Genomic DNA, 27,773 nt, shown 5'->3' on the forward strand with positions numbered 1-27,773 from the left:
AACACTTGGAATGTCTAAAATCCTCCAAGTTGGCAACTGAATTTTTATCATTGTTTTCTCTTTTGGAAATAGTCATTGAATTACATTGTGTGATGTGTACAACTTTTAGATTCTGTTATGCAAAGAACATGTTCTGGATCATAGGCAATAATATTTCAAAGAACTGATATAAGCAAGTGGCAAAATTTGGCTAGTAAATGTTGGAATGTCAATTCTTTGAAAGTAGAAGGAAAATAAGGGAATAGAAATACCCAAGAGAGGGGCTGGAGATGTGGCTCAAGCGGTAGAGCGCTTGCCTGGCATGCGTGCAACCCGGGTTCGATCCTCAGCACCACATACAAACAAAGATGATGTGTCCGCCAAATACTAAAAAATAAATATTAAAAAAAAAAGAAATACCCAAGAGAAAGGAGAGACCTTGAGGGGGACCCAAGGCAATGCTGGTTCACATCTATGCCCTGGGTACAGACATCCACAGATGATCCCACTCGGTGTGGATCCATCCTCTGACTTAGCTGGTACCTTGAGGGAGCAAGGGAGGGGTGGTGTTGTGCTATCATATGGTATATGCAGAAGTACAGAAATCAGGCCTGAGCAAACCAGCCATATTGGTGGTACCTTAGATGTTTCCTCTCCACCTAGGCCATGCTGTGGTTTTACTTAACAAAGAACTGTTGAAACTTTAAAATATATATATATATGAGCTGGGATTGTGGCTCAGTGGTAGAGCATTCGCCTAGCACGGGCGGGACCCAGGTTCAATCCTCAACACCACATAAAAATAAAGGTATTGTGTTGTGTCCATCTACACCTAAAAAATATTTATATATATATATATATATGTATATTTTTTTTTTCCTAAAATAAAATAAAACTCCTGCGGTACTGCCATCTTCATCCTGCTGGGGATGGGGGCCTGAAAGGCTGTGGGAGGGTGGAGAATACTAGGAGGAGGGAATAGTATATTCATCCATTTGTATGCAAATATTTATTGAGCACATACATTTAAAGGCCCTAAGGCCTTGGCAGCAAGAACCGCAAACACTTATGCAGAGTTTTACTGCTTTCTAGCAGATTCTCTCACAAGGATCAAGAACATGGCATTTCAAATGAGGAGTTCTCCTGTGTCTGCACTGCTCAAACTGAGTGTGCACATGAGTCACAGGGAGACAAGGCAGGTCTCCAGTGGAGCCTGAGATCCTGTATTTCTCAGGCAGCCGGATGAGGTCATGCAGCTAGCCTGGGGACCTCACCTTGGACCACAAGGTCCTACAGAACCACAGATTACTATCCACAAGAGATTGTCCACTGATGCAATGATATCATTTTTATAACTTTATTTTATTTACTATTATTTGTATGCTGTGCTGGGGATTGAACCCGGTGCCTCACACCTGCTAGGCAAGCACTCTACCACTGAGCCACAACCCTGGCTCCAATAATATTATTTAACAAACAATCCATATTCACATTTCCCTACTTGTCTGAAGTTTTTCTTTATAGCATTAAAAAATATGTTGTGGGGCTGGGGAAGTGGCTCAAGCGGTAGCGCGCTCGCCTGGCATGCGTGCGGCCCAGGTTCGATCCTCAGCACCACATATAAACAAAGATGTTGTGTCCGCCAAAAGCTAAAAAATAAATATTTAAAAAATTCTCTCTCTCTCTCTCTCTCGTCTCTCTATCTTTAAAAAAATATGTTGTGATCCATAATATAATCAAGGGAGATACATTTGATTTTCACTTCTCTTCAATTCTTCTCATCTAGAATAATCTGTGGTTTGTTTTAGCTTGCTTGCTTGCTTGCTTGTTTTGGTAGTACTAGGGATTGAAACTTGAACTCAGGGCCACTTTACCACTGAGCCCCATCCCCAGCACTTTTGATTTTTTTTTTTTTTTTTTTTTAAAACAGGGTCTCACTAAGCTGCCCAGGCTGGCCTCAAACTTATGATCCTCTAGCCTCAACCTCCTGAGTTGCTGGGATTATAAGCATGCACTACCACACCTGGGTCTAGGGGGTTTTGTTTGCTTTGGATTTGTTTGTCTTTCAAATCAGTAACATTTTTTTTTAAGTTCCAGCTAATTGCCTTGTATAATAGGCTGCAATGTGGATTTTTTGGACTTTTCTTCATCTTTCCCATTAGTAGAACTCAGGTTAACAGGGTCTGGAGTGTCTAGCACTATGCAGGTGACGTAGTCCCCACGACCCATTGAATCTTATCATTTTGTCCCATTATCGATGCTGCTAAGCTTGATCATCTGTTTAAGGAAGTGTCCACAGATCACTTCATCGTAGGAAAACTTTTTCTCTTCATAACTTGTAAGCCATCTATGGGGTGGCACTGAGGCTGCATGAATATCAGGTTCCTCAACAACCTTTGTTCCAATGGTTTTAGCATCCACTGATGATCCTTGTTTGTCGTTACAGGAACAATTCAAGAATGTAATAGTACATGCAAGTGTGTGTGTGTGTGAACATATATGAGGGAAAAAATGGAAAGTCTGATATCCATCCATGGTACTGGCCACAGCAATAAGTGGGAAAATAGAAGCTGGATCTTACTTTGGAACAATGTTTGGTACTTTAGCTATCCCAGACCTTAACAGGTTTTATTCTTGACCTCAGCTCAGATTTCTTCCAAGAAAGTAATCCCATGTGGAGACTTCACCTTAGAGCACCCACGCTCCGACTGCCTCCTTCCCATCTCCAGGGAATATCAAGACAAGTGGGCTCCAAGCCAGCAAACCAGCCCTCCACACAGAAGCCTCCACGGTAGCTTTCTGAACCCAGGTCAACTCCTTGATTCCCTGGGTCATGTGCGCAGTCTCCTGCCTTGAAGTCTAAGGAGAGGTGCCAGATCTGCTCCAGGCTTAACCAAATTAAGGGCGCAGCCCAGCAGGAAGCAGAAGCGTCTCCAACTTTCAGTTCTCTGCTCTCGGATGAGGAGACTCTTGAGTCTTACTCCTGGGCAGATTCTATGACCTGAATTACTGAATGTGCTAGTCAGTTTTCCATCACTGTAACAACAACAAAAAAGAACTCTGAGAAAATCAACTTAAAGAAGGAAAGATTTACTTTGGCTCGTGGTCTCAGAGGTTTCAATCCATGGTCATTTGGGCTCCATTGTTTCTGAGCCTATGGTGAGAGACCAATCATCTCCTACAGATGAAGATGCATAAAGTTACTGCTATGGTGCATGACATCATGGCAAGGAAAGCAAAGCTGCTTACTTCATGGAGGTCAAAACACAGCGAGAGGGAAGAGAGGGACAAAATATCCCCTTCCAGGGCCCATCCCCAGGGACCTACTTCCTCCTGTTAGACGCACTTCCTAAATTGTCTACCACCTCCATCCAAATAGCCTGGTAAGCTATGAATTCATCAATGGATTAATGCATTGATGAGGTTAGAACTCTCATGATCCAATCACTCCCCAAGGTACCAACTCTGAACACTGCTGCCCTGGGACCAAACTTCAAAACATGAATTTTGGTGGGAGGATATTTCAGAAACAAACCATAACATATGAATGCACAAGGCAGACTGCCTTCCACTCTTCCATTCAAGCCATGTCCATCTTATCGCAAAACTGAAACCACACCACCCGGCCCAGATCAGCATTACTCTCTTGGGTCCAAACTCCTTAGCCTCTGTGTAGCTGGAATGTTGGAAAAAGCAGAGGCTTGGAGGCCTACAGACCAGTTCAAGGTTCTGCTCCTCCTTTGCTGATTTTGTGACCTGGGCAGGCAACTTTGCCTCTCCGAGGCTCAGTTTTCTCATCTATAAATTGGGACCAATCATCTCCTACAGATGAAGATGCATAAAGTTACTGCTACGGTGCCTGACGCACACTGCCTTGCCAGCCTGGTTTAGGCCACGGGATTTTACACCATCTGTACTGATTATCAAGTTACTGCCTCAACTTAATGGCTCAGTTCTAAGTGCCCTCTTTTTTGCCTGCTCTATAATAATCCATCTGAGCTCTGTAAATATTTCCCTTTGGCAGCTGACTGTGTTGAGCCTTTTCAGTAGTGTATCTTCCCTTCCGAGTCCCAGGCTGACTTGCTGTCAGGTCCCCGAGGGCAACTTTCTTCTCCACTGCTTGGACCAGGGTTTCTCCAATGGCAGGTCTCTTCGGGCCGCAGGTTTCTCCAGTTTTTCCTCCACCTTCTTTCACCACATTCCCTTAGGTAGAGCAGCAGTAGCATAATCAGAGGCCTCAGGAATTTCCTATTTATGTCAATTTGTTTCGACAATCAAAAGAGCCGGGCATGGTGGCGCACGCCTGCAATCTTGAAAAGCTGAGACAGGAGACTCACGAGTTTGAAGCCAGAATTGGCAATTTAGCAAGGCCCTAAGCACTTTATAGAGACTCTGTCCCAGAATTAAAACATTTAAAAAGGGCTGAAGATGTATCTCAGCAATAAAGCACCCCTGAGTTCAACCCCCAGAACCAAAAAAGAAAAAGAAAAAATAATTAAGATGATATGTTTATTCATTCATTCAGCAAGTGCCCACTAAGAGCCAAGCATGATTTCAGGTGATGGAAGTTTATCAATGGATGCTAGAGACCTGGCGTCTGTCTGCCTCCATGGAGCATAAAATCTAGCAGAGAAGACAGATATTAAATAATTACCAAATAAAAGTAAGGATGTTGTGCTAGTCGGCTTTGTAGCACTATAACGAAATCCCTCAGGAAATCAACTTAGAAGAGCAAGTTTACTTTGACTCACAGTTTCAGTGTTTCCAACCACATCAGCTGGCTCTAATGCTTTTAGGGATGAGAAGAAGCAGAACATCTTGGAAGACAGAGGTGTAGCAGAGGAAAGCTGCTCGCCTCATGGCAGCCAGGAAGAATGGGGGAGAGGAGGACGAGATGTAGTTTACCCCCAAGGAACAAGTTCTTTCAATAAGGTCCCACCTCCTACAGTCTTCACCACCTCCAATAGGCCATCCAGCTCCAAATTCACCCGTGGATTGAGCCATTGTTGGGATCAGAGTGCTAGGATCCACTCACTTCCCAAAGCCCTATATTGGAAACTGGCTGTACTGGGGACCAAGCCTTCAATACATGAGACTTTGGGGGACATTCCAGATCCAAAAATATATAATTTCCCTGCATGACATGCTAGACTATCTTCACATTACTCTTAGAATAAAATCCATGCCAGTCAACCAGGCCCAGTGCACCATGATTCACACTGGCCAATCTGACCTTGTTGTCACCATCGGCTCTTTCCCCTTTCCTCCAAACATCCTTTGGTTCCTCTAACTCATAGCACCCTTCCTCACCTGAGGACCCTCATACGCATCTTTACATTGGCCGGCTCCACCCTTCCCCTTTAGGTGTCAGATCTCCTTTGAGCACCAACCTAAGATGGTGTCCTTATGTTACTCACTGCACAGGTCCATGTTTATCTCATGAATAGCCCTACAGTTCCTAGAGTTCGGCAAAGCACTACTGTGTGCTAGATACGCGATACTGATTTGTTAAATAAAAGGATCAGCAAATTGCTTGTAAATGCACAGAACGGTTCTAGAATGATACACAAGAGACTATTAAGGCCCATTGCCTTCAGGAAGGTAAGGCAGGAACCTAAAAAAGGGAAGGAGTCTTTCTTATCTTTGTGTACTTTTGAATTTTCACTTTGAGCATATATTTTCTATTTTAAGAACCACTATTAAAAATAACTTAAATAAGTAATTTCTTCTAATTGTGATAAGAGCCATGATGCTTTAAACTATATAAGCTTATAAACTGTAGGGGATTATTATTTCCTAGCACATGGTAGGTACTTAATACATTGGAAAGCCCTACCCACTCTCATTTTTACTTTATTTTTCTCCAGATTATTTATCTGCATTTACATGCTACCATACATAATTATACATGGCATCTTTGTTTATTTATTTACTTGGTACCAGGTACTGAACCCAGAGGGTCTTAACCACCAAGCTCCATCCGCAGCCTTTTTATATTTTATTTAGAGACAGGGTGCCGCTAGGTTACTGAGGCTGTCTTTGAACTCGCGAATCCTCCTACCTCAGCCTCCCAAGCCGCTGGGATTACAGGCGTGGGCCTCACCCAGCTCCATCTTCAAAGGTTATATTTCAGACTTTCTATTTTATTTATTTCACTTCTTCTCTTCCTAACACACACACACACACACACACACACACACACACCACTTCACTAAAATGCAAGATTCATGATAATAGGGACGAGCTTTTGCCTGTATTGTTCCCATCAGTGTCTCCAGATGCTAGGAGAGTGGCATTTTGTGGGACCCAGTAAATATTTAAGAAATGAATAAACAACGGAATATTGGATGAATGCACACATAAATAAACAAGATTTTTAGTTGGAGACGAAGGTTTGTGGAGAACAGAACAGTGTGGGATTGAAGAAATCCACTGGAACTAGGAAATGAGTGCTCAGGTCTCTCTCAGGATGGACGAGGACTGCAGTGGTCCAGCGTTCCCTTCCCCGCCGCCATCAGGTTGCTCAGCAACCGGCCTCTGAGCCGGCCGCCGCCGCTAGAGGGCGAGCGGGCGGGGAGACGAGGGCGCGCGCGCGGCGCTGAACGGCGAGGGGGGCACGTCACTTCCTGTTTCTTTAGGGGAACGTGGCTTTCCCCGCAGCGGCCGTCCCTCCGTCTGCGTACCTGCTGCAGCGGCCGGAGCTGGAGTGAGAGCCCGAGCGCAGCCTCGCCATGGACTCGGCCCTCAGCGACCCGCACAACGGCAGCGCCGAGTCAGGCGGCCCGGCCAACGGCACGACGCGGCCGCCCTCCACGCCCGAGGGCATCGCGCTGGCCTACGGCAGCCTCCTGCTCATGGCGCTGCTGCCCATCTTCTTTGGCGCCCTGCGCTCGGTGCGCTGTGCCCGCGGCAAGGTAGGTTCGGCGGCTAATCCGGGCCTTCCCACCCTCATGGCTGGCATGGACCCTTCCCATCCGACCCTTTCTTGGAGGAACTCCTCGCCGGGGTCACTAACCGGCCCCAGGGTTTATCACCACCGTCCCCTCCACCCGCGCCCACATTCCGGGGCTGGCCTTTGGCGGCGTCCTCGGATCTGGGCACCGACCCTCTACCCAACCTTCCTCAGAGGGGAGCTGATTTCTCCCCCTGCCTAGATCCTGACACATCCCTCTCTGCCTGCATCATGCGGCAGCCACGGTCAGCCGCCCCTCACACCGCCGCTCCGGCGCTGATTGTTCGCTCTGGGCCCAGCCCCATCTTCTGCTGTCGCTGGTCAGCAGCAACATATACTCATCCCAGCTGGAACAGTCACCCCATCCAGGGCTCTGGGTCAACCCCAATCTGTACCTAATGAGTAATAATAGTCCTGAGAATTAAGTGGTACCATCTCTAGTCATCCCTCTATCAGGAGCCCTGCCTTACCCACCCCAGGGCTAATTCTAGCATCCAGACCCATATCTAGGCTCCGTCTCCTTTCTCAATGAAATAATATCATGTGGGCACTTACATGAAGCTCTCCGACCAGGCCCTAGCCCCTGCCATGAAAAAATGAACCCAGGAAATAGCTCCATTTTAGCATCTAGACTATTGCTTTACTTTCTGGAACCAGTTCCAGCCAGCTCTTCAGACCTGGCACCTTGATGCCTCTACTTTTTAACCAGGCTTAGACCACTTCTTTTGTTGGCTTCCTCTAACTACCACTCAAATTTGTCTTTAGCTAAAACCCAGTCCTTTTACTCTGTTCCCACCCAGCCCCTGACCCTACCTCAAAGCATCCTTTCTCCCTGTCTCCCCTAAGACAGTCCCTCCATCCAGTTGGGCCTACCTGCTGAGGAACTGGCCAGTCCTTGGCCTTCCTTAATATTGGTCCCATTGGATACCCAAGAGGACTCTAGCACTTTCCTCCTCCTTCCTTCCTCTCTCCCACCCTCCCCACCCCCACTTCTTCCCTATATTAAGCCCTCTCTAGTCCCTGGAACCAATGGCTTCTGATTTCCTGGCACCCTCTCTCCTCCTTAACAGCCTCTTAATCTACAAGCATCCCCACTGCTCCTCCCCCACCAGACCTGAAGATGGACCCAAGCGGAAGCAGGCCCACAAAGGAGCTGCCACTTTTGAAACTGCTCTGGCTCAGGTTCTCAAAACACTGCCCAATTTAAGCAGTGACTGAAGGCTGCCGCCTTTTTTCCCAAGAACAGAGAACCCACCACTGGCTCTCTGTGGTCAGATGCAAAGGAGAACTGTTAGGGCTTAGGTTGAGAGGCTCAGTGTGACCCTGTTTTTCTTTCTATTCTGCCTTTGCTAAGCAGAGTTCAGGTGGCCTTATCCTCAATACCAGGCCTGTTAGCAAACCCTTGGTACAGAGAGAAGTTCAGAAATAGACCAAGACAAAGGACCCAAAGGGCAGTGTGGCAGGAGGCTGAGCAGCTTGATCTGAGTAGCTCCCAGACTGTCTGAACACTTCTCCTTAGCACCTTCTGCACAGGGATCGCTCGTCCCTTCCAAAAACACCTCCAGGAAACAGTGTTTCCCGAACTTCTGCCATTGTCTACAGTGGAGCGATGCTGCAGGGATGTGTAGGTCGAGCAGTGTCACCAAGGAGTTCAGGAGTGTGGATGAGGGAAGGACAACTAGGTCTGTGACGGTAATACCAGCAACCGCAGGGTTTGCAGAGAAAGAGAAAGGCTGTGCACGCATGTCTGGAGCAGGGCATGGAGGCTTTGTGTGGAGGGAGGCCCAAGCATTGATGGAGAGGTAGAATTCCAGCCAGGAGAGGGCATTCTAACAGAGGAAAGTGAGAGGTAGGAAGCCTGGAAGAGACAAAGCAGTTACAGAAGCACAGAAGGTCTGGTGTGGCTGGAGCAGAGAGTGTGGATTAAAGTGCTTTTGTCTAATTGCCTCTCCGAAACATCTCCTGCAGGGCTGGAAAACTATGAAATTTACAAATGGGGCCTGACCATTCACTGATGGCCTCTCCCTCCAATAACCAGGATGCTCTAAAGTTATAAAATCTTTACCCACTTCAATACTCAGAGACCTCAGTGTGGCAGATAGAGCTAGTTTTATTCCCACTGTACAGAAAAATCAAGGGTCAAAAGAATGACTTGTTAAGATCACTGTACCTCATAGGGGCAGAACCAGGTGTGCCTAGTCTCAGATCAGTACACTATCTTTGGATACAGGTGCCTCTAAAGTCTCACACAAGTAGCATTTTGGCCTGGGGAGAGTCACTTTTTCACCCTGCATCATTTCCTTGGTCATTTGGCAAGGAGGGAGAAGAGTTAGTGTGGGGGCCCAAGAGTTTTGGGTTTCCACTCATGTTAGATCATAAAGCCACCTAAGAGAGGACATATGAAGACAGACTTGCCCAGGGGTCTATGTGTCCAGGGCACACTGTGAAATCCCAGGAAGAAGGTGGAGATGCAGGAGTGCTGTGAAGAAGTGGCCTACAAGGGTCTGTGACGGTAATACCAGCAACTGCAGGGTTTGCAGAGAAGGGCTGTGCACGCCCCTGTCCAAGACCTGTGTTCCTGAGGGGAGCAAATTCTGTCCAAGCAGCTGGTTCAGCAGCCTTGGCCTGTAGAACAAAGCAGCCCCTCAACTAACAGGACAAGGCATCTGCTCGGAACCAGGTCGCAGGAGTGCCGAGCCTTCCTAACAGACCTCAGTCACCATTAATGCACAGGTGTGTGCTGAGTCAACTAGATTGAGCCCTCGTGTGTCTCCTAGGGGAGGCTGCAGTTGACTTTACAGAAGTAGGTGAGAATTCAGTAGACAGAGCAGGGACAATGAAAAGTGTGACCTGAGGCCAGGAGAGGGACGTGGATGCCAAGACAAGATACCCAGGGAACATAGCCTTTCTGAGGATCAGAATCCCAAGGCAGTGCTTAAACTTGGTAGTGACAAAAATAACTATAAACTTGTTTTAAAAAAAAAAAAAAAAAACCCTCAAGCAGTACAGAAACATAATGGAAAAGCTTCCTCAGTACTATTCCTTGGAAGTAGCCCACTTAGCTGTTTGAAGTGTAACCTTCCAGAGCATTTTTATTTATTTATTTTTATTTATGGTGCTGGGGAAGGAAACTAAGGCCTGGAATTTGCTAAGTACATGCACTACCACTAAGCTACCTCCCCAGCCCACCTCCAAGAACTTTCTCTGTGTATATTCAAACATAAGTATGTGCTTGTGTATATATACATGGTAGGTTTATTTTTATAACAACGGCATTATAAGTATTGCTTTGCAATTTGATTTCTTTTTCTTTATCAGTATATGTTAGTCATTTTTCTATATCAGATCTACCTCATCCTTTCATGTTAGGAAGGGCAGATAATGTTTGTCCCTGGTACAAAATTTAGAAGGTATCCAGAGGTGCACAATGAGTTTCCTTCCACCCCAGCTGCCCAATTTCCCTCCCTAGAAGCAGCCCCTGTCACCTGTTTCTTAAATATCCTTCCAGGGAGACTGTACAGTAAGTAAGCATGTGTCCCCATTTTGTTATGTAACTGTTATATTTTATTATGTGTGCAGTCTTTTCTGCACCTTGCTTTCTTCACTGAATATATTTTGGAGATCTAATCATGTCAGTATGTTATGGTCATGTTCTCTCTCTTTTTTTTTTTTTTGCTGTTGTTATTATTATTGTTTTTGTTGTGCTGAGGATTGAACCCTGGAACACTTTACCACTGAGCTACATCCCAGACCTTTTTATTTTCTTTTTGAGACAGGGTCTCAAATCTGAGTTGAGAGGCTGAGTTGCTGAGGCTAGCCTTGAATTTACAATCCTGCCTCAGCCTCAAATTGCTGGGATTACAGGCGTGCACCACCACATCCAGTTTCTTGTTCTTCTTTAACAGCTGTGGTATCCCACCTGCACCTCTCATTTTGTTTAGAGCACTGGTCTCAAAGGGTAGTCCCTGGACCTGCAGCACCAGCATCACCTGGGATCTTGTGAGAAATAAGATTCAGAATTAGAAACTCAAGGTGGGCCCAACAGAGGGTGTTTTAACAGAGCTTCCCCCCCACCCCCATGATTCTGATACACACCCAAATTGGAGAACATTGGCTTAGGAGGTCTGTGGTCATCTAGGTTGTTTGAGTCTTTGGCTGTTACAAACCATGCTGAAATTAATATCTTTATATATTTATTATTTCCCATTATTAGCCAGACCTTGTCTCAAAATGAAACTTTAAAAGGGGCTGGAATGTAGCTCAGGGGTAGAGTACCCCTGGGTTCAATCCTTTGTACCACAAGAAAAAAAGGGCAGAAAGGATTAGCTAATTTTTACCTTCAGGATTCTGTTCCTTAGGAAGGTCACAGGCTTCCTGAGCTGCTGCTTATCACAACTTTCCAGCAGGCTTTTCCAGAGAGGAAAGAGAGAGGTCGTCTAGTAAATGGTAGCCAAGAGCCTGGGTTCTGGAAACAGACCACCACAGTTTGAATCCTGGCTCTGCTGCCTGCCATCTGTGTTACACTAAGCAAATTTTCCTCACTTGTAAAATGTACCTGTTTTGTGAGGATGAGGTCATGTAAAACACCGCTTGGCACACCGAAAGTTCTCAATAAACGTTATCCTTATTAGTAATATTGCTGGTCAGATTTGATGTCTCCCATTCTGACTCACCATTGCAGCATGAGATATTTATAACAGTCACCCACAGAGGAGACCAGATTTCTCTGATAGGTGGAGCATCTGCACACCTTAGTTTGTCATCAAATAACGTTAAGCCTCTTCCTCTCCAGGTATTGGCTGAATTGGAAGGAATCTGTGAAGATGAGCCTTAACAGTGGTTTATAGATGAAGTTACAAAAGCCCTTGTGTACTTCCCAGCCCTGGGCCTCTGTATATGCAGGTCTCTGCTTGATAAGTGCTTCATTTCCTTGTGCACAAAGCAAACTCCTCAACTCAGTCAGTTCTACTGCATACCTGGCTTTCAAGCTGCATCTGCTCTGGCACCACTGACACTCCTTTATTTCCCTGTATACTCATGATTCCCTCATTCATAAAAGTGATATGAATAGTGTATGCAGCTTGGGGCTGGGGTTGTAGCTCATTGGCAGAGCACTTGCCTTGCATGAGTGAGGCACTAGGTTCAATCCTCAGCACCACATAAAAATATATAAATAAAAATATTGTGTCCATCCACAACTAAAAAAAAAAAAATTTTTTAAAATAGTATATACAACTTGAATGATTACTCAAGTACTTCCTATGCAGAAATGGGAATCCTCACAACTCATTTTACAACTGAGGAATTGAGGCTCTGAGAGAAAAATCACCTTCCAAGGTCCCACAGCTGGGAAGGAGTGCAGTTGGAGTCCTGGTGGGACTTCTGACCTCAGCCCTCCTTTAACCACTTTGCACTCATACCATGAATCACATCACACATCAGTATACATGTTTGTTTTGTTTTATGTCACTGTACTATTTACCTGTCAAGGTCTTGGCCTGTCTTCCTGGGAACTCCAAGGTCAGGAGCTGTCTGGTTTATTTTGTACCTACTCTGCTGTCACAAAGGAATCTATTCAATTTGTGGAGGTGCACAGAGAGGCTGAGGCATTTGCCCAAGTCCTACCACAAACTGCTGCCAAAAAAGCAGAAATTAAGCCAGGTATGGTGTGTCTCATGCATGTAATCCCAGCTGCTCTGAAGCTGAGGCAGCAGGTCCACAAGTTCAAGGCCAGCCAGGGCACCTAGAGATTCTGCCTAAAAATAAAATAAAAGGGCTGGGCGTGGTGACACATGCCTGTAATCCCAGCAATTTGGGAGGCTGAGGCAATAGAATTGCAAGTTCAAGGCCAGCCTCAGCAAATTAGTGAGGCCCTAAGGACTTGGTGAGACCCTCTCTCAAAATAAAACATAAAAAAAGACCCTGGAATGTGGCTCAATGAGTAAGCAACCCTGGGTTCAATCCCCAGTACCAAAAAAAAAAAACTAAAATAAAAGGGCTTGGAGTGTAACTCATTGGTGAAACACTTGCCTAGCATATGTAAAGCCCTGGGCTCAATCCCCAGTACCACCAAAAACTAGGAAAGAAAGAAATTAAAAAAAAACAAAAAAAAAAAAAAACAGCCTGGTAGAAAAGAGAGAAGGAAGGAAACTGGGCCTCTTGGTAATGGTATTGCTCACCCTCCCCACCCCCACCAGCGAAGCTGCTGGAGAGTGATTCACACAGAGCTCCCGTCTCCAGAGGGGAGGGCCTGCTGCCCAGCCTACACACAGCAGTTTGCAAAGGGGCTCCTCACTTACCTCTCGCTAGTAATCACAGCCTCCTGTGATCACAGTACTTTACAGTTTGCCCACCTCTTTGGCATTACACATCTCATTTGGTTTAAGCCTCTTTGCTCTTTTTTGAAGTAAGTTAAGAGGGTGTCCTCCTGTTTGACAGATGAGCAAATTGGTACTCAGAATGCAGATGACTTGCTTCAGTCACCAGCAACCGATTAACAGCCAGGAATACCTTGGATGTACTTCATAGGCATCATTTTGCTGGTATAAGAGTTTCATCTGTAAAAAAAATTCTCAGAAATATATTTGCTTGATTAAAGGGTCCGCACATTTGTGGTTTGGTTTTGACATGTGTTGCCAAGTCATCTCTACAGAAGACCAAAAATGTGGATTTTTTTCCATTATGAGGAAAAATGGAATGTCAGTGTACTTCAATTTCAGGTTCTCTTATTGAGAGGGAGAGGTGGGAGCTGGGCATAGTGATGCTCACCTGTAACCCCAGCAGCTCTGGAGGCTGAAGCAGGAGAATCTCAAATTCAAGAGTGAAGGGCTGGGAATGTAGCTCAGTGGTAGAGAGCTTTCCTAGCATGTGTGTGGTCCTAGGTTTGATCCCCAGCACTTCAGGGGGTGGAAAAAAGTGAAAAATGAACTTTTTTTTTCTATGATTAAAAAGTCATTTGTAGTTCCTGTCTGAATCTTTTTATTTCCTTGGGCATGTGAAAATTATGATTTGACATATTCTGCCAGATTGCCCTCCCCAAAAGGCTGGATAGGTTTGTACTCAAGCCAATGATGCAACACACCTCTCCTAGTGATGGTTTCCTGGGCTGCTACCCTGTACTCCCATCTCATTCCCCTTCTGCAGTCTTCCACCTTGGGGCAGAAGAACCTCCTTGAGCCAGAATCCCCCTCCAGTAGCTCCCCTCTCAGTGCAACTTTTCCTATTGTGGTTTTTTTTTTTTTTAAACATGTATATATATTTTTTTATTATTTTTTAGTTATAGATGAACACAATATCTCTATTTTGTTTACGTATTTTTATGTGGTGCTGAGGATCGAACCCAGTGCCTCACATGTGCAAAGCAAGCTCTCTGCCACTGAGCCACAAACCCAGCCCTCCTGTTGGTTTTTAAGAGCCAGCACTGAGCCAAAGTCTTGGCAAGATTCCACAGCTGAATGGCATCCCTTCTCCCAGGAATGCTGGTGCCTTCTTCATGAGATGGACATGGTAACAGTGGAATACTGAACACTGTGACGAGCCTGTGGCTGCTATGGAAAGAATTTCACCTTGGCATGGGTGTCTGTTTTGCCTTTGCTAGGATTTTGGTGGTTATGATATGAAATAGTTGGGGGTTGGCTTATCCCAGTGGGGGAATCTGGAAGGGCTTCATGGCAGCAAGTGTTTGCTGGGCCTTTGAGGACGGTGAGGAAAAGTCTTTTGGCATTAATTCTATGAAGCTAATTTAAATCCTATGTTACACTGTTACTCCACTGTCAGTTTGATTGCATTCAGTTCTTTTTCATGTAAATATCATTCAACGGTCCCTTTGCCTACATCACATTCTTGCCAACAGTAGCATCTGCCGTTTATAAATGTAATAGTGGTTTTTTTTTGTTTTGTTTTGTTTTAACCATATTCAGTTCTTCCAGTGGTTCATTTTTTGGGTTCCCCCCACCCCACACCTTTGTGCTGGGGATTGAACCCAGGGCCTCCTGCACGCTAGGCAAGCGCTGTATCCCCAGCCCTGTTTCCTTTTTTTTTTTTTTTTTTTTTTTTTTCTCTCTGTCTTCTAACCCCCTATCCCTTCTCAGTTGTCACATGCTTTAACTGCCTCTGCCATAGCTCTTCTCCTCAGACATGCCACACATGCCCTGGGTTCTTCTGGATGGTCTTCACCACAGTCCAGATGTCCTCAATGGGAAAATGAGGGGATCAGATTATCTTGCCCAGGGGGAGTCAGGCAGCCTCCCTGGCAGCAGGACTAGCATAAGCAAAAGCCTTGAGGGCACCAGATGAGTTGTTGGAACACCCAATTCCATCAGCAGCCAGCCACAGAGGACAGACAGACCAGAGCCCCACTCAGCGCTGCCTCTCTTCTCTCCTCCAGAATGCCTCGGACATGCCTGAAACCATCACCAGCCGGGATGCCGCCCGCTTCCCCATCATCGCCAGCTGCACACTCTTGGGGCTCTACCTCTTTTTCAAAGTAAGTTGTTTGCCACCTGTGTTGTCATTTGGTTTAAATAACTTTATTTTCTTTTGTTTTATTTTTCTCATCACAGGAGCCATGCATGTTTGATTCTAGAAAATAAAGAGCAGGGAGAAATTAAAGATTTACGTGTAGACCCACTACCCAGAGACAGCTATTGTCCATGTTTGGGACCTTTCCTGCCAGTCTATTTCTTTTCTCCATGTAGTTTTTTTGTTCTGTTTCATGATACCAATTTGGTTTTATTGTACTGTATGTGTTGGGCTGGGGTATAGCTTTTGTCTCTGACATTACCTCTACCATACTAATCGCCTTTTTTTTTTTTTAATTTATCGAGGTTTATTTTCCCAATAAAAGTTACACAGGCTCAGTGTTGCAAACCTGGAATACACAGAAAAGTAAAAAGGGGGAAACAGCAATCATCCAAAACCCCACTTCCAGAGACAGTCACAGTTTCCCTTTGGAGGTGTGTCCTTCCGCGTTCTTCCCGTGCATGGTTTCTCCATGGCTGTGACCACGTGGTGTATTCAGTCTGTAGCTGCTTTTCTCACCTCACATTGATAACATCATGAGCATTTTCTCATGTTACTGCAAACTCTCCTTGAAACTTTTTTTTTTTTTTTTTTTTTAAATATATATAATTGTACTATTTTCTGGGGCTGGAGGTGGGCTCACTGGTAGAGTGCTTGCCTAACATGCCCAAGGCCTAGGTTTGTTTTATCCTCGGCACCTTAAAGAAAAAAAGAATTTCAGCTTGAGGGAAGAAAATACAAATGAGCCATAATCCTCTCCTCAATATTAGTTTATTGTGGCTCTGTTATGCATAGATCTAGGATTATATTTTTTAAAATATTTTTAGTATATTTATCAAATCTATAGCTCTCACCATGAAAGTATTTTTATATCAACACAGTCCAATCCACCTGATTCTTTTTAAGCTGCCCGTGGTTCTGTTATATGCTATACCCCTTAGGATGTGTGTCCACTGTTAGAATATCAGAGTAGTGCTGCTATGAACGTCTTCCTGCACATATTTTGGCATGAAGTATTTGGCACATGCACGAATTTTCTTCAAGTGTGTCTGCAGTATTCCCAGGTCAAGCAGAGGCTTGTTTTATAATTAGAGAGAGAGTACCAAATTGCCCTCCAAAGGAGCAGTTTTCCACTCCTACTGGCAGTTACAAGCGTGCTAGCTTCCCTGTGCTGTCCACTGCGTTAGGTAGCATCCACGTTTTTGGGTTTTACTATTCTGTAAATGAAGCAAATGCCTAATTTTTCATGCCTGTTTCCTGTTGCATCACTATCTCATTGTTCAATCATAACTACTGTTTTTAACGGTTTCAGAATATGCCTACAGGCAGTTACATCACAGTTGACTTACAATACCCCCATCACTTCAAACAGAAAATGTCATTCTGATTTTTATTCTGAAAAATAAGGATGTACCAAAGAGCATTGGCTATTTGCTGATTTCCCCCCCCCCGCCCCTTTTTTTTTTTCCTGGATCTCAGGTGAATATCTTATCAAATGCCTTGGTTCACGGCATACCACCCTCAGGTGCCCCATCTTGTTTGTTCCCCTACTTCACCCCTAATGTCCGCCTCCATTTCCCACCTTCATCTCCGTCTCCACCAGAAGTGCCTGCTCTAGTGTGTCTAATGTGTGGTGTGTTTGTGTCTGAGTGAGTCGAGCTGCTGTAAGTAGAGCTGTGCAGTGTGTCTCCCTCTGCTTCCTTTCCTCTCCCTCTGCCTCAGAGATCTCTGTGGCTCTGGGCACAGTGGGCCTGTTGCTTCTGACTTTGCTTTTGGCAGATTTCTCAAGTCTCTGTTGTGCTCAGTGCAGGAAGACACCAAGTCCCTTGCCTCAAGACCGCCTAATATATTTAGGATTTAGGATTCTTTCCTTAGGCCAGATCCCTCCAAAAGGAGTATCTGACAGCCGAGGGTGTGAACCATTTTTTAAGGCAGGACTGCCATTGCTCAGCCTACCCTCCTCTCTGGGCGGGAAGCTCCCTTTCACAGTCCCACCTCTACCCCCTGCCTCTGCAGTGTCCACGGGGAGATTTCTGAAAGGCAGTTGCGGACAGGGCAGCCACCAGGCTCCTCAGGAATCTCAACCTGATAGCTAGTTGGCTGGTTGGTTTAACAGCAGAAGCACCTACCACAGGGCTCTTACTCCACTTCTTCCTCCCACTTCTCGTTGCTGTACTGGCATTTGAAACTGCATTAGACATTAGAATTTTTCCTGAAATGACAGCATCCCCATAGTCAAGCTCAAAGCATCCTGTCCAGGTGACCAGGTGTAGTTAAGGCTGGTCTCTGTCACCACTTCCCACTCCAGCCCTCCCCCCTGACCTTGATGTCGAGATATTCAGACATACCAGGGAAATCCCCTCCAGTCTTTTGTTTGTGTGCTCTACCTTGACCCCATAAAGGCACTTGCCCAAGAGTCTCCCTCTCTCCAATCTGTGAGTGTAGTAGATCCTTTCATTTCATATGCCTTTCTGAAGGACTTACTGCCTGGTTTAGAATGTTCCCTCTTGTCCCCAACTGTGTGATAAATGGGGAACTCCCCCTTGCAGAGTCTTTAAGGATCATTCCAACACAGCCAAGGAACTCAATGCTCAGAGAGGCGAGTGGAAGTACAGGATCTATTATACTCAGAAGCCCTAGAGAAGGAGGCACCGCACAGCACACAGGGACCCATGGGGGAGAAGTCCCAGGGAGCAGATTTAACTATGCAGGTGAGAAGAAGGACCCCTGGGCAGGTGCCTGCACTGGAGATCAGTGCAGAGAACACAGGCATGAGGGGATCATTGTCATTGGTGTGTTTAAATGTCACGAGGGCACAGTCTGGGGAGGGAAGTAAGGGGAACTTGTGTAGGGACCAGCCTTATCACACTGCTGCCTCTGTTACCTGGGTGGGGTGCTCACTGCCTGTGTGTGGGGATGTTGAAGCATTAGGAAAATATGAAGTTTGAAAACACAACAGCATTTCTCAACATGATAGCATTTATTTGATCTCCTCTCATTTACCCAATTGCTTTTAGGCAGCTTATAAAAATAAAATCCAATGGCATGAGAAAAACAAAGGGGTGAAGAAAAAAGTTGAAATAGGAAAAAACAAGTCTTGGGTGAGGACATTACCCAGACCCTGTGGCTTAAAGACTTGTATTCTTGCCAGAAATGGACCACAGTTATGGCTCTAACTTTCTGGCAGCCAAAGCACAAAGCAAAGTGCGTCTTAGTGCTCAATTCCCATAGCCACACAGTCAAAGTAGCCAGCTCACGAGTGTGGCCTGAGCAAGCTTTTTTCCTCGGAGCCCACATTGGACGAACACTGCGTGAGGCACAGAACATCTCCACAGATGAGGCCTAATCCAGGTATCTCCTCTACAGTAGTACTCATGCTGCCTGGCACTGGACTGCTCATCCGCTCAGTCCTTCTGCATTTATTGAGTGCCTGCTACATTGGGCCCTGTGCCTGGGACACCACCGTAGCAAGAAAAAAGTCAACCCCCCCTGCCTTCAAGGAGCATCTTGTTGAGTAGTGGAGACAGACACCAGTCACATAGAGAAATATGAAGTTAAACCTCTGAGAAGGGGTGTAAAAACAAGGTCCCCAGAGGCAGGAAAGCACAGAAGAACCCGCCTAGGGTGAACCCTGCTCCTGCCCAAACCTCCATCTAAGACAAGAGCACCTCTGTCCACCTAGCTGCTTGGCCAAAAACCCCAGGAGTCCTTGTCCCTGCTCCTCTCATCCTTCATATCCAGTCCCTGTGCACTTCTTGCGATCCTGATTCCAGAACAGATTTGGAGTCTTTTGCTGTTCATCACTTTACTCCACATCCCCCAATGCAGGTCACTGTATTCCCTTTGCTGGATTTGCAGGGCCCTCCTCACCCACTGGGCTCTCTGCTTCCACTCCTGTCCTTCAGGGTCTCTGTTCTGCATAGCAACAGAGGAATCCTGTCAGACCATCAGATCATGTCCCAGCACATGCCCAAGTGACCTGTGGGTGGTAATGTGGCACAGCCATCACACTGCAAAAGCCCTCCAGTGCTGACCGATCTCACTTAGGTGAATCTGAAATCTTTCGTGGTACCGCAGGGTCTGGCTCCCTCCTATCTCCCTAGCCTCACCTCCTGACGCTCCCTTGTTCCCTTGCCCCAGGCTTACAGGCCCTTACTGTTCCCTACACACACAAACAAGCACCCACCTCAGGATCTTTTTACCTGCCCTTCCCTCTGCCTCGGGTGCTCTTCCCTGAGCATCTCCACAGCCTCCTCCCGCTCTGAGGGTTCTATTCTAGTGTCCTCCCTTCTGAAGGCTTTCCATGGCCACTGTCTGAAGTAGCAGCTCTCACCCTATGTCAGTCAGTTTTTCATCACTGTGACCAAAATACCCAACAAGATAACTTAGAGGAAGAGAAGTTTATTTGGGTCTCACATTTTCAGAGGTTCAGTCCATGGTCAGCCAACTCCATTGCTCTGGACCTGAGGTGAGGCAGAACATCATGGCAGCAGGGCACATGGCAACCAGGAATGGAGAGAGCCAGTGAGAAAATATAATCCCCAGGGTACATCCCCAGTGAGCTGCTTCCTCCGGCCCCACTCCCCACACAGTTGCTACCCAGTATTCCACTCAAATTGATCCATCGAATGGATTAACCCATTGATGAGGTTATAGCTCTCATAAACTAATCATTCCACCTCTGAACATTGCTGCATTGGGTATCATGTTTACACCACCATGAGCTTCTCAGGGGGACACTTAATATCCAAACTATAATAGCCCCTTCGCTTAAACCCTTGCCCTGCTTTGCTTTCCTTAGCGCCAGCACACCTAACAGTACTTTATAGATCATTGTTTCTTTTGAGATTCTTTCTCCCTTGCTGGCAGGTGAACTCCAAGCAGGCACTTCACCTTATTGCTAGCTATATTCCTAGTGTTCAGCACAATGTCCTGCCCAGCGTGGTAAACCAGTAAATGTCCACAGAATTACTGGGGGGACTACCTAAGGAAAACTTGGGCTGAGGAAGGATGAATAGGGCTGGCGAGGTGAAGGGAAAAGAGAACAGCCCAGGAGTACATGCCCAAGTGACCTGTGGGTGGTGGTGTAACACAGCCATCACACTGCAAAAGCCAGTGTGACTGGGGCACATAGAAGAGGAGCGGTGAGGTCCACAGTGGTCACCAGGAGAGGCCAGTGCAAGGGTGTGGGCCTCCAGCTTCTGGGAACATTGGGAAGCCACTGCAAGGATTTAACCAGGAGACTGCTGTGATCAAGTTGGCATTTAAACACATTCCATCACAGCCTTACTTGAGAGCAGAGGGCCAGTGTCCCTGCCCTTGCAGATGAGCACATCATTCCCTCGCAGTTAGACCATCACAGTAGCAAATTCAGCAAGGATACAGCAAGTGTGGAGGAACATGACATAGCCAAGGCCCAGACTTAACACGTGACACTTGAGTTTAGAACATTTGACAGAGAATATGTCCTATTTCACCTGACGATAAGGTGGCCAGGATGTGGCTATCAGGGCCTGCTGTCCCAACCTCCCACCACAGTTATCAGGAGGAGTTATCGGTGGAGTGGACATGGAGAGTGGGGTAGGGCACCCAGATACTTTGCAGCTAGCATGATGGTGGCTGTAAGGGCTCCTGGGATTTGGGGGCAGGAAGAGGAGATATGGAAGAGCAAGTACTGCAGCTCCAACAGCTCTCAGATTTCTGTGCCTTGGGCTCCCCATCCATGCGTCTGCAAGACTCTGGACACAAATGATAATTGCCTGTTTCCAGATAATGCAGTCACGGGCACACGCCTCTAGACTCCTTTGGGAGGTACAGGATGGGGCTTGGAGTCCCACCCTTTTTTCTCACAGCCATAGAAAATAGGAGTGCCCTGATTTTGTCTGAGGTTTCTTCCCAACTGTCCCCTGACTCCAGGGGCATGAGACCAACCTCCAGAAGAGAAGCTGGGACTCTATATATAGTTTCCTTGTGGCCACAGGCATCCTAACTTCCTGTTTCTTTTTGTATTTCTGCCTCAGATATTCTCCCAGGAGTACATCAACCTCTTGCTGTCCATGTATTTCTTCGTGCTGGGAATCCTGGCGTTGTCCCACACCATCAGGTCAGAAGGCATCTCTGCAGCATATGAAGCAGCTTTCACAGGAGCCAGAACAGGGTTTTGGATATGAACATGACCTTTGGTGTCATTCAGAGCCGGGTTTGGCCCAAAAACCCAAGGGAATCTTTCCCTTGTGTCACTAAAGGTGACCTAGGACTAGAACTGTAGCATGTCTGGGCTACAGTGTCTTTATAGGGACCTATAAAAGTAACCGTGGATGTTTCTCACTGCCACTGTTGTTGGGAAGGTTATTTGTGAGCAGTAACATCCTGGTGTTGTCAAGAGTACTGAGATGAGTAACGCCAGGTGCTGTGGCCTGCCAAGCATCTTGAGGCATTGTCTTTTTTCATGAGAGAAGCAGTATGGGGAGAGATTGGGGGGGCAAGCTCTGGAATCTGACTACCTGACTTTAAATCCAGACTCTGCCACTTAATAGCCCAATGACCTTGGGCAAGTTATTTAATCTCTCTGGCCTCAATTTCCTCACCATTGTGGTAGAAGATAATAACACCTTCCTTCTGGGGTCATGTGGAAAGCTTTTAGCTTGGTTTCTCGCACTTAATATGTTCAATAACTGTTAACTTTGTTACTATCTGTGTTAACGTACCAGAGAAACTTGCATTTAGCTCTTTCTTTTAATCCTAGGTTAGTCAGGGAAACAGAGGCTCAGAGAGGTTAAGAACTTTGCTCTGTCCAGGTGTGGTGAAGCACACCTGGAATCCAAGTGACTCAGGAGGCTGAAAAAGGACTAGGGATATAGCTCAGTGGTAAAGCACCACTAGGTTCAATCCCAGTACCAGGAAAGGAAAAAAAAAACTGTTCTGGTGATACAGCTGATAAGCAACAGCGCCAGGATTCAAACTCAGATCTGTGTGGCCCCAGAACCCATCTTTCTGCCACCACCTCCCTGCTCAGACCACCTGCTCATGACAGTTCTGTGGGTGAGTGATCTGAACCAGTGTTCTCAGGGCAGGGAACTCCCATTGGCGTTCTCCCTGTGCAGGGCTAGCCTGTGCACTGCAGACCTGTGGCAGCCTTGTTCCACTCAACAAGTGGAACTTGTACAGCTTCAGGCTGAAAACCATTGGTAAGACTGAGCAGTGGCAGCAGACCAGGAAAAGTTCCCAGAAGAAAGGAAGTCAACTTGAACTAAGATTTCAAGGGTAGGAGGACTGGAAGAGGTGCCGAAGAGAGACCAGGCCAGGAGCCAGAAGGACCATGCCTATTGAGGGTTCACTGTCAGGATGTTCCCAGAGTAGTCAAGAGAAAGAGCAGGTCTGCCTCTGTAGACAATGGACACCCAGCTGGGCGTGGCCTTACTCTCCGGAATGCTGACAGGACAGTGGCGGTCAGAACATAGGCTCCAGAGGCACCCTGGGACCAAGGCCTGGCTCTGCCAGCTTTGTAATTTTCTTAAGTTACTCAAGTCTCTGAGCATGAGTTTTTCCACCTATAAAATAGAGACCATAGACTGTCCTCACAGAGGTGCAGGAAGGATCAGAGTAGCCACGCTGTGTGTGGCTTGCCTAGGGCTCAGTGCCAGGCGGCACTCGGGGAGTAGAGAAGCTGGCCCAAGGTTACATAGCTGGTTCTTCAGCTATGGTTTTGAGACTGAAGTCAGTATTGTCTTTACTTCACTGACCCTTTACCCAAAAACTCTGCTTCTAGCCAACTCGGGAGATCTCTGGTCCCATTCCCCATCCTGAAAAACCAAGGTCCAGAGAACCTAGCATTGTCAGGACAGACCTCTGTAGTCGTGATGAACCTGGGGAACGGGTGGGAAGCCATCATTCCAGGCACAGGGTCCCCTTCTTTTCCACACTGATGAAGACCCTCCCTGCAAGTCTAGCTCATCCCACCCTACCATCTGTAAAAGGCTTGACACCCCAGTTCTCCCCACAACCCAACTATCACTACACAGAGAAGGAAGCCAATATATCTTGAAAGCTACTGCTAGACTGTGTGCTGAGGAATTATTTCACTTTATCTCAGCAGCCCTGCAAGAAAGGTCATTTCTCTATTCAACTTCCCAAGCAGGGTGTTTAGAACCTTTATCATTTTGACACCAAAGACATTTTTTTTTTCGTTTAGAACAGTAACTGAGAGACATTGTCCCAGATTTCTTACAGATTAGCCAAGAAACAATTGTTTCTCTGTCTTCTAACCAATTCACTATTGTTAGTGATGGATATTGTCAATAGAAAAACCAACAGAGCCAGGTGCGGTGGCATATGCCTATAATCCCAGTTACTCAGAATGAGCAGGAGGATTGCAAGTTTGAGGCTAGCCTCGGCAACTTAGCAAGATCCTATCTCAAAATTTAAAAGGGCTAGGGTATAGCTCAGTGGTAGAGTGCATGAAGCCCTGGATCCAATCCTCAGTACCACTAAAAAGAAAAGAAAAAACCATCAGCTTTGCTAAAACTGCACATTGTAAAATTTGTTAATGACTAGAAACTAACAGAAAAATCATTTTCTTAATAAAACTTAGAGCAACAAAATTTGATCTGGGAAAATTAGATCTTTTAAAATAACGGATGGCTGCGGGTAGAAGTGTGCTCACCATTCAGGGTCAGAACTGTCCACTGAAAAATCTGATAGGAACCAAAGACTGTCCAATGAATGAAAATGTTATTGTAAAATGTATATGGAAAAGAAATCCAGTGAAATTTTTTTGAAAATAATTTTTAATAAAAAGGGGAAATACAATTAATCATATTTTTTAGAGAGTTGATACAAAGATTCAATTGACTGTTCTTCAATTAAGTTGAATTTTCTTAAATACTTTCCTCAAAGAAAGTCACATGAGCTTCCTCAGGACTCTCATAAGGTGCAAAAGTTCAAGACAGAAATGGAGCTCAGAAGGGGGTGTATGACCACCAGGATTTGCAGCTGATAAGAGCAGAGTTAGGTTTTGAGCTCTGGTCTGTCTGACTCCAAAGCCAATATTCTTTTCAGTTTGGGCAAAAATGAGGGAAAGGGAGGCTTAAGGAGGGCGGACCTATGTTGTGCTGAGAGTTGGAAAGGAGAGGTCTGCGGAAAGACTGAGCAGAGCTGAGCCCCAAGCCATGGCAGCCCAGGCTGTGCTTCCTTCAGGATCCCTCCACCCATCTCAGGCCTCCAAGAACAAACCACAGCTCCCTGTCCTGAGGAAAGGCAGGGACCACAGCCTGCCTTCAGTCATCTATAGTCACCAAAACTCAAGCCCTAGCCAAATCCCAGACATCCTCCTGGCAAAGGAACTTGGGCTTATTTCTTGTCACCGCTGACTGAGCTTATATCCCAAGCAGCTAACTCTGGGAGAACAGAAGGCCCAAATCTGCCACCCCAGGAGGAACAAGCCACATCATCAGTTTCACTAACCCTTACCTTCCACTCCCAGATAAGGGCACCAGGATGTGGTTTCTTAGCAGGAAGCAGTGACCTTTAGGTTTAATGTGAGCCATCAAAGACCAGAAAGAATCTATGCCTTCTACGAAAGTGCATTCAGAGTTGTTCAGCAAGCATTTACCACGTGTCTCCAGACCATGGCTAGCCCGGATGGGTCAGAAATGATAACCTGGGCCCCTACCCTCAAGTTTATAGACTCACACCAGCAAGATCATGTGACTTCCCTTGTGTTATACAGTACTTGGGATTGAACCCGGAGGATTCTACCACTGAGCTACATCCCAGCCCTTTTTATTTTTTTAAAATAAATCTTCTCAATCCTCCTGTCTCAATCACGAATAGCTGGGATTATAGGCATGTGCCACCATGCCCGGCAGCCCATCTTTGCTCAGTAACAAAGACCTGAGTCTAAGGGGCCAGTGGTATTCCTCAATGGTAGAGCACTTGATTAGCATGAATCAGATCCTGGATTCAATCCCCAGCATTCACTTAATTCTTTTAATATTTCTATGAGAAAGCTATTGTTGTAGTGTTTCCGATGGAGGAAAGAGAAGTTCACACAACTATTATGAGAACTGAGACTTGAATCTACGAAGTGTCACTCCAGCACCCGTGTTCTTAACCATCCCTACTCTCCTGGTTGACAAGTGGAGAACTAACCTCCCAAAGAAGAGGCCAGTCCCAAAGAAGAGGTGAAGGTCTTAGCTCCTCAGGTCACCTCCCTACCCACACCTACCACACGCACCCTGATTTTAGACTTCCCCAAAAGCAATTTCTGCAAACTGAGCTGAAAGTAGCTTCTAGTCTCTCCATCCCAGCTTCTGCCTCCCACCCCAAAACTGTGCTATGGAAGCTGCCTCCTGACCCCAGGCCGTGCCCACCACATCACTTTTTACAAGGCCTCTCATATTCACACCTAAGCCCTGGTAGGCTTTGAAGGATCAGCAGTTTGGCAAGTGGGGAAACAGGCCCAGAGATGACTCTTGAATCCACATCCTTCTTCAAGCCAGCAAGCTATTAAAAAGAGAGCTCCCTTATCCCTGCCTTTACCACTGTGACCTGGGCACCTCCTGCCTTCCTCAGCTTACTTGTTAGTTGGGATTTGCCTTCCTCATTACCAACTTGATCTGATGTCACATGCTTTCAAGCTGAGGCTCTAGAAGAGTGCACCATGACAGAAGTTCACAGTTCTTCAACATCCCTGCTGCAAGACTCAGGGCTGGGCTAAACCGCTCATCTACCTGCTTTCTATCGTCACACAACCATTTGAGACAGGTAGTATTATGATCTTACGTACAGGTGAGGAGACTGAAGCCCAAGAAGACTCTGCCACTGAAGTGGTTCTCCCAGGACCACACTGCTGGTGTGTGGCAAAGCAGGGTTCAGGCCTGGGTTGCCAAGGCTGGTAGCCGCTCCACAGTATTACCAATCCCAAGACCAGGCTGGGCCAAGAGGCCTTTGTAGGCTATCTTGCTCCGAAGATGGTGTGGAAAATAACATCTGTTCCCTGCCTGGCCAGGAAGTGGGGCACACTGGGTAATCATGAGGCCAGGCTGGTCTTGAGCAAGTGAGGCCTCATGGAAGAAGTGAATATGGGGGTAATCCTGCCCTGGGGGCTATGATTCATCTGGCTGATCAATTCCAGCTGTATTTGTAAAACTCAGCCTGTTGCTGGAAAGTAGGATAGCAAATTCTGGAGTGGGGTGGGGTGACTATCAGGTCATCCGACTTGGTAGGTCTAGAAAGGAGCCCAGGAATGAGCTTCTTGACAAGGGGCTCTCATATAGGTGGTGTGGGGGCCAGACTTGGGAATCCCTGACTCATCTAAAAACTGTTTTACACAAAAGTCTGTCTGCCTAAACTCTGTATCTGTGTGTGGTAAAATAAAGAGGCGATATAGAAGTTACTAAGAGTTCAGACACCTAGGTTTGAATCTCGGCTCAGACGTTATCTCCCTATGTGACCCTGGGCAAGTTAAGAACTTGGGTTTTCTCATCTATAGAGTGAGAACAATAGCACCTACCTGGCAGGGCAGCTGTGAGGTGCCAGGAGATAGAGCTTTAAATGGGTCTTGGTGGGGGTTATGAGGGCCGTGGTCGCCCATGGGGGCTGTGTTTGCCGACCAGCTTTGTCTTTCCTTCCAGCCCCTTCATGAATAAGTTTTTTCCAGCCAGCTTCCCAAATCGACAGTTTCAGCTGCTCTTCACACAGGGCTCTGGGGAAAACAAGGAAGGTCAGTGCCACCCACTTTCCCTGTGGTATGTCTTGGGTGTCTTCCCTTCCACTCCCCTTTGTCTTTCCAATATTGGGTTCTTCAGTAGTATAAGTGATGGAAGAGGCTGGCTCTGGAATCTCATGGCTTAGTTCATATCCCAGCTCTGCCACCACCTAGGCATGGGACTCTAGGTGAATGCCTTACCTCCCTGAGCACCGGGTGATTTTGTTGGGGATTTTTTGTTTTGTTTTCCCCAGCCATTTATGAAGTAAAAATGATAATTTAGCACCTTCCTCATAGGCACAATTATTAGGAATAGGAATAAATGAGTGGAAAGCACCCAGCACACTGCCTGGTTCACATAAGCACTCAGTAAAACCCCTCTGTCGTGACCATTTTATAGGGTCTATTTTTAGTGTGATTACGGTCACACCTAAAATTTTGGAAAAGGAGACTCCACAGTTTTGGGGGGTTTTTTTGTTTTTTGTTTTGTTTTTTTGTATGTTTGTTTGTTTTAATGAAAACCATGGAGACCTTAAGAGAGGCTGGGATTAACAGGTTATTTACAGCCTGGGTTCAAATACAGCAAGATCATCAATGGCTTAACCAAATGGAAGA

The 27,773-nt window shown here is 46.2% G+C and overlaps 1 protein-coding gene and 2 long non-coding RNA genes across 4 annotated transcripts in view; 1 reads left to right on the plus strand and 2 right to left on the minus strand.

The window, feature by feature from the left end:
- The first annotated feature begins 6,613 nt into the window (after positions 1–6,613).
- The window catches only part of Hm13 (histocompatibility minor 13), a 44,262-nt gene continuing 23,102 nt past the window's right edge, over positions 6,614–27,773 (plus strand). For both annotated transcript variants that reach the window (XM_027945183.2, XM_027945182.2), the window contains exons 1-4: positions 6,614–6,893; positions 15,318–15,416; positions 21,472–21,554; positions 27,085–27,173. In XM_027945183.2, the coding sequence (XP_027800984.2) occupies positions 6,711–6,893; positions 15,318–15,416; positions 21,472–21,554; positions 27,085–27,173 (454 nt within the window). In that variant the 5' untranslated portion in view covers positions 6,614–6,710. The remainder of the gene's footprint in view (positions 6,894–15,317; positions 15,417–21,471; positions 21,555–27,084; positions 27,174–27,773) is intronic.
- On the minus strand, positions 10,615–11,667 carry LOC139704589 (uncharacterized). The gene is made up of 3 exons (XR_011706465.1): positions 11,487–11,667; positions 11,269–11,396; positions 10,615–10,927 (listed from the first exon to the last, which is right to left on the minus strand). It is a non-coding gene; the product is annotated as an uncharacterized lncRNA (long non-coding RNA).
- Positions 15,533–27,088, minus strand: LOC114100465 (uncharacterized). Its single transcript, XR_011706752.1, has 4 exons — positions 26,964–27,088; positions 19,868–19,914; positions 17,581–17,663; positions 15,533–16,149 (listed from the first exon to the last, which is right to left on the minus strand). It is a non-coding gene; the product is annotated as an uncharacterized lncRNA (long non-coding RNA).

The sequence above is a fragment of the Marmota flaviventris genome, chromosome 2 (assembly GCF_047511675.1).
Source record: "Marmota flaviventris isolate mMarFla1 chromosome 2, mMarFla1.hap1, whole genome shotgun sequence".
Taxonomy (NCBI): Eukaryota; Metazoa; Chordata; class Mammalia; order Rodentia; family Sciuridae; genus Marmota; species Marmota flaviventris.